Source organism: Pinus tabuliformis, chromosome 9 (assembly GCF_031772625.1).
Source record: "Pinus tabuliformis cultivar Carrire ecotype Pingquan chromosome 9, CPIR1, whole genome shotgun sequence".
NCBI classification, from domain to species: Eukaryota; Viridiplantae; Streptophyta; class Pinopsida; order Pinales; family Pinaceae; genus Pinus; species Pinus tabuliformis.
In genome coordinates, this window is record NC_142307.1 from 1,726,421,818 (window position 1) to 1,726,428,743 (window position 6,926).

A 6,926-nucleotide genomic window follows, 5' to 3' on the forward strand; every position below is an offset into this window, starting at 1 on the left:
CGCAACCCATGTTGTTCATAATTTTTTATCCTCTTGCTTGTGTTCCCAACCAAAGGACACATGACCTATTCTCATGTTTTTAGTTAAGTTAATGCACATTTAGCCCATCAACAACCACTTAGCCAACCAAGGATTGGTAATTAAAACAACAGTTCCCTCAAGCCACCTCCTTCCTGAAGCAATGGAATTTGTGTCCTTCTCTTAGCCATTTAAAATACTTACAATTACTTACATTAGGGAAAGTATTAACCATGGGATGTCACACCAAACCCTCTCAATTATCTCATACTCCCAATGGTGAGAAAGGAATTATATCAAAATGTGAGAAGTCTACGAGACATTGTAATTTTTGTAGGCAAGATGGTCATTTGGAGTCTAAATATTAAGAAGATGGAAACCTTGTAAGTAACATTAAAGAAGCACAATATCAATCTTGATTCTTCTTCTTCTTATGGACATGCACTTTCTTCCTCCATTTTATTTTCCTTTACACAATCTACTTCTTGTAATGAGTGACATATTGATTATGAAGAAGCTTATCATATGTTTAAGGATAAAATTATTTATTTTTACTCTTAATGGATGTAACAACAAACAAACATTTGAAATATTATTTTCATGATTATCTTCGTAGAGTAAGGCATTAATCTTCTTTTCTTTTTTATTAATTTTTTTTAGGTGACACAGGGGATTGGTGATTGTTGCATCCCATATTGTACCAGACAGATCCACCCAAAGGGATCACCTCATGTCAACTCAACCACAAAGCGTAACCCCAAGAGTGTCGAGAGAATTGAACTTGTGACTTCTCAATAAAAAAGGTGTTTTAATGATGGGGACTCAACAAATTGAGCTAACCCCCGGGACCAGTAAGGCATTAATCTATGACCCATCAGTAACGAATTTTTGATGATTTTGAATTATCCATTTAACACTAAGTGCATCAATAGCGGTGAAGAAATGAGATTGAAATTAGTGAAAAGAGTCACATCGCATCAATCATCACCTTTGAGACTTGCACCCAACAACCAAAGTTTCCTGAGAGGTCTTTCATCCCAAGACTCCTCTGATTCAAGTGGATTTGATTATGGAGACTTAAGTAAGTTTAATTGTGAAATTTTCCCACGATCAAGTCTACTTAACTTGCTACCCTTTTTGCAAAACCTTTACAAATATTATACCTTAAAATTAATAACATAATTAACAGAAGAGTACAAATAACCTAAAAAGAAAACATAAAACCATACATAATGGAACAGTTTTGAAGAAATTTCCACTCTATCATTATTTTTTAACCCAAAAAAGTACAAAGTCCCTAGCTAAAAACAAATGGTTATAGTCAGGGGTTATTAAGAATTAACGATCCTGAGATGAATGAGGAGGAACTGTAACGTGAATGCTAAGACTCAGAATACTCGAAGCACATATCCAAATGTTTTGAAATCCTGTAAGCGACTTCTCCCATATTTGGCCGAGTTCTTTCATTCTCTGCTACGCACGCCTTCGCAATCATCGCCAAGCTCAGAACACTGTCTATGTGGTACGTGTTTTGCAGGTCTGGGTCTATCCAGTCCCTCAGTTTTTCTTCTCTGTCTTCGCCCTCTAGCAGACCCTTGATTTGGGTCCAAAGAAGCCTTGGATTTCCTCTTTCATCCCTCACAATGGCCTGCTTGCCAGAAATCAATTGCAGAACCATAACTCCAAATGCAAACACATCAAGCTTTGGTGTTATTAATCCTCCTCTGGCAATATATTCTGGAGCCATATATCCTTCTGTGCCTTCTTTTGTATGTTGTGTCTCTGCATTCCTTCCATATTCTGTCATCCCAAAGTCCCCAACCTTGGCCCTTAGTTTCCTGTCCAGAAGAATGTTGCTGCATTTGAGATTTTTATGTGTTGTGTGGTAGTGAATATGTTGGAGCCCTCTTGCCACATCCACAGCAATCTGCAGTCTCATCCCCCATGTCAGAGATGTGCAATATCCCACAGAAGGCCTGTTTTTTCTGCTGTGAAGCCATAAATCCAGAGACTTGTTCTCAACATACTCATAAATCAGATAAGATTTCCCTTCACCAATGCAGAAGCCCTCCAATCTCACCAAATTTTCATGGTTCAACAACATCAAGCCTTGGGGTGCAATATCCCCTTTCATTCTCTTGATGGCAACATGTCTACCATTGATAATACCTCTGTATACAGAGCCTCCAATATGGAACAGAGGGCTGAAGTTCTGAGTTGCTTTCTTAACAACTTTAGGGGAATACATAATGGGCTTATTTTCATCTACAGTGACATTTCTATTCTGAGTTGCTTTCTTAACAACTTTAGGGGAATACATAATGGGCTTCTTTTCATCTACACTGACATTTCTATTGAGTGTCTGCAACAACTCTATGCACGGAGATTGTTTGTCAGCTTTGGGTAATCTCTCATACTTTTGTCTAATCTCAAGGCTTAATCCAACAGCCAGCATCCCAACAACAGCCATTGACAAACCTAACAAGACCACATTATCTAATTTTCCCACAAGAGCAACAGGAGGAAAAACATGATTAACAGGCTGAGATGGCAGCCGTTTCCAAGCAACTGGAATAAAAATTGCAGAACTAACATTAAGGCCTTCTGCTCCATTCTCAGAGACGAAGTCTTGGAAATCAACGCTAAACATCCTACTGATATTAGCCATTGTGTCACCCTCATGCACAATGTAAGTAATCACCATAGTGATACCATTTTTTATCTGTGCCCTTGTTGGGCACCTGCATTTGCTGGGAATGCCCACATCAAGCTCTGGATTGGCTTCTTGCATAGCCTGATAATTCCTCAGGCTCTGCAACTTCCTGCTATAAACAGAAGAACTAGTGTCATCTCTGCTAATTTGGTAGTCAACACTGGCTTCGCAGGCATTTCCCCTGCACCCACATGTGATGGGTATCAACGAGAACTGGCCATTAACGAGTTGGGTGTTCTCATTAGCCAAATTTCTGGCTCTGTCTATCGTCAATTTACTAAACAAATGACCAATGGATTCCACTGTCAAGTGGTGAGGTGCATGTGCTCTGTGTAAAACCAATGTTTGACAATCAGAAGATTCATAGCTAGAAACATCACTTATTCTGCTCTGGGCTTGGCCATGGAATGCTTGCAGAAACAGCAAGAGAACCAGGAATTGCAGGGCTTGCTTTTCCATCAATCTAAACAGAAGAAGCAGCATCATGAGATTATGAAAATCGCAGAATTGAATGCAAAATAAAGTTAAGATGATTTATATAAACAACGGTGGGGAAAGCATATGCTCGTGACACTGGGCACGGGGAAGGAAAGTAAGATTCCACAGAAAAGAAAACCATGGATACAAGGAAGGTGTGCAGAGAATCAGAGAATTTATTGAGCAGTATGCCATCATCTTCTCCACTTATTCTTTGTCCCGACCTGCACTCACGGGAAAGTGAAGTCCACAGACATTCACGTGAAAGGAAACCGTAAAAAAGAAGAAAGGCCCGAAAAAAATGCCTCCGACTTCATTTTCAAACAATTTGTTACAGTCGCGTGACTTCTTGTCCTTTTTATTGGTTTCTGGTATCTGCTGAGTGCTGTAGCAGTTGGACCATTGCCTTTTGAGTTGGGTTAACGCTTATTTTAAAGCCCACAAACCAGCCACATTCAAAACTTGGACCCATTTGGCCCAAGGATAGGTCAGTGGGGGTTTAAATAGGTAAGATTTGATAATCAGAATCTCAACCATATAAATTTGGACCTCTGTATCTCAAGGGGCAGATGAAATTTGGATGCTTGTGGCCCAAGGGTTGTAGATCAAGGGAGTTTAAGTGGTTAAGATATAATGATGAGAATGCCAAACTTGATGTGATTACTGTAGCCCAAGGAGCAGATGAGGTGGGACTGGTTTGATAAGGTAGGAGGAGCTTAATTGGTTAAGATTTAAGATTTAATGATAAGAGTGCCAGAATCTATGTGATTGCTTGTAATGATGAGAATCTCAAAATTTATGTGATTACTGTAGACCAAGGAGCAGATGAGGTGGGACTGGTTAGATGAGGTAGGAGGGGTAGATGAGGTGGCATTTTTACAATTGATTGAGAGGTTTTGATTTTGAGGACTGGCATGTTTTGAATGTTATTTTTTTGTTTGTAGTTGTTATTTATGTGGATATATACATTGTAATATTTTTATTATGTTATTTTTTATGAGTTAATTTTTATATTTTTTATATTAATATAGTTTTTTTTTTTCTGAATTATAAAGATGCATGTTATAAATAATTTTTATTGTATTATTATGGAAATAAAATAAAATTCATAAAAAAATTATTTATAAAAAAAATTATTAATAAAAATTATTTTGAAATGTTTTTTCTTATTTCATAAAATTTATTTATTAATTCTTATTTAATCTCTGAAAAATCTTAAATTTATATGGGTAAAAAAGAAATTATATCTTTCAAAAGCTATAAAAGTATTAAAAAGAGAATCAATATGCAAAAGAAAAATATTAAAGAATTTCAAGTATAAATGAGTAATATAATTTAGATATTTTTTTTTAAGATAAATTTATTAGCTAAAAATGTTCAATAAACAAAATGTTCAATTTTTTTTATTGGGTTTGGATTGATGCTAAATGAGTATATTGTTAAAGTACTTTTTGTGATAAGTTACTAGTCTAAAGGGAAAAAATTCCATCTTAACTACTAAATAGTTAGGGATTTGGATTCCAAAATAGTGTATCAAATCTTTATCACAATGAGTTATCAAATTCATAAAATTTCAATATATATTCAAAATACAAAGCAAAAACATCCAAAGAGTGTTTAAGTATATGAATAAAGAAAATATGATGTATATATTACCTTAATATAAATATATTACCTTAATATATGATGTATATATTACAGAAAATATGATGTATATATTACCTTAATATAAATATATTACCTTAATATATGATGTATATATTACAGAAATATGATGTATATATTACCTTAATATAAATATAATGCTTTTCTTTCTTTTCTTTCTGAAAAAATGAATAAAGAAAATAATCTCAATTTTACCTTTTTTCCTTTTTTTCTTTTTAAACTCAATTTATCATTCAAAAAGTTCCATGGAGACTACTTTAATTCAGAATTTGGATTTCTAAAATTCTTATGCTATGAAATTTTTTAATCTAAAGAAATTGTCAACTTTCTGAAATGCAACTTGGTTTACAATTACCACTCTTAAAAAAGAAATTCCAATATTCTTATCTTCTTTATTTTTAAAACATAAACATCAATTTACACTTTAAAATATCAATATCTTTTTCTGCCATCATTATTATGAATTATAAATATTTTTTTTCCTTTTCTATATTAATTTTTTTATATCCTAATAATTTTATTATCTTAATATTTTAATATTATTTACTTATAAAATAAATAAAATTAAAATTAAAAACTATGTGGACCTTAGGGGTCACCTTACAAATAAATGAGAACGCTCACCAAAGTCGTCCACTTTTCAAAATACCTCGTAAATGTATTCAATAAAATCGCCCCTACGCATGATGACTTACTACCAAAAAAAAAAATTGTAACCCTTCCAACACGTTAATTTTTTCAAAGAACCTTCCAACACGTTACAAGAATACTCAAAAATAAGGTTGACCAAACAAGGATTGAGATTAAGGGACCGAAAGTGGGGACTTAATAAAACAATATACATGCCCAATTCTAAAACTTATAATTACATTTGACAAATAATATATAAATTCAACAATCTACTTTGCACATTTATTACCAACAACGTACTTTTGGGATCTAGAATGCCAAACACCACTAGGCCAAACTCATAATCACTCATTAACAATTATAAAATTATACAATTACATAGGTATAAAACAACATTATATTATATCAAGCATACTCTCTTACAATTACATAGGTATAAAACAACATTATATTATATCAAGCATAGTCTCTTAATAATTAGTTCTTTTTCCTTCTTTCATATATTATTATATAAAATATTTTCGAATTTTCGAATTTATTTTATATACTTTATTTTCAAATTTATTTTATATATTTTATTTATTTATTTTTAATTTATTTTTATTAGTTATATGTTATCATTCTAATAGGAGGGTGAGGGTTATGGTTTAAGTCGAGGAGAAATTTTGGTTTTAAACAATATAAGAAGTGAAGCTTTGCCCTTTATGACTAGGGTTACCCTAGCCACCACCTCCCCTCTCACATTTACAGGTTTTTATGGACAATAGATCTAGCTACATATATGTTTCTTGTTGTTTGCGGGCATCTCTGCCAAAGCTCCCAATGCCTTAGGTTCTCACTTGATCTGTTGTGGTTCTTGCTCCTCGTTTTTAAATCATTGCTCTAGCATTAATAACTTGAATATTATTGATGTCATCACCTCTTGTTCGCCTACTGATGCGGCCCTCTGCTCGTGGATGCACAATGAGTGCCCCAAGCAAATTTGTGAAGAAGACATAATCCATTCCTGCTTTGGACTTGGGGTTTTCCTCCCCTGCAAAACATAATATAGTTCTCTTGAAGGAAAAAGGATTATTGGGAAAATTTAGTGGCATGTGGCCAAGTTATGAAGCCATTGAAGACCAGGTTTCTGATAGCTTGGAAAATCACGAACCAAAGAGAATTTTATATTATGGAAATGGGTATACACATTTCTTTTTGAGAGTCAAGAAAATAGAGGCCAAAGCTATAAGGCAAGTCCTTATTTTATGGGTACTAGAGGTTTGTTTCTCGCTCATTGGTCTTTGGAATTTAACCCCCTAATAGAAATTTCATCCACACCTATGTGGATTATATTGTCATTTCTCCCTCTTCTTTGTTGAGGTGAAGGAATTTTTAAGGCTATAGGAGATAAATTGGGCCGCTTTATTAGCAGCGACATGAA

General features: G+C 33.9%; 1 protein-coding gene across 1 annotated transcript; it reads right to left on the minus strand.

The window, feature by feature from the left end:
• Window positions 1-1,292: 1,292 nt before the first annotated feature.
• LOC149155607 (serine/threonine receptor-like kinase NFP) lies at window positions 1,293-3,591 on the minus strand. Its single transcript, XM_089440828.1, has one exon. It carries the CDS (start codon window positions 3,215-3,217, stop codon window positions 1,400-1,402), a length of 1,818 nt encoding a protein of 605 aa, XP_089296954.1. The 5' UTR covers window positions 3,218-3,591; the 3' UTR covers window positions 1,293-1,399.
• Between the last annotated feature and the right edge of the window lie 3,335 nt (window positions 3,592-6,926).

Coding starts and splice junctions, on each gene's coding strand:
- LOC149155607 (XM_089440828.1), bottom strand. CDS start 3,217: ATGATGCTGCTTCTTCTGTTTAGATTGATGGAAAAGCAAGCCCTGCAA.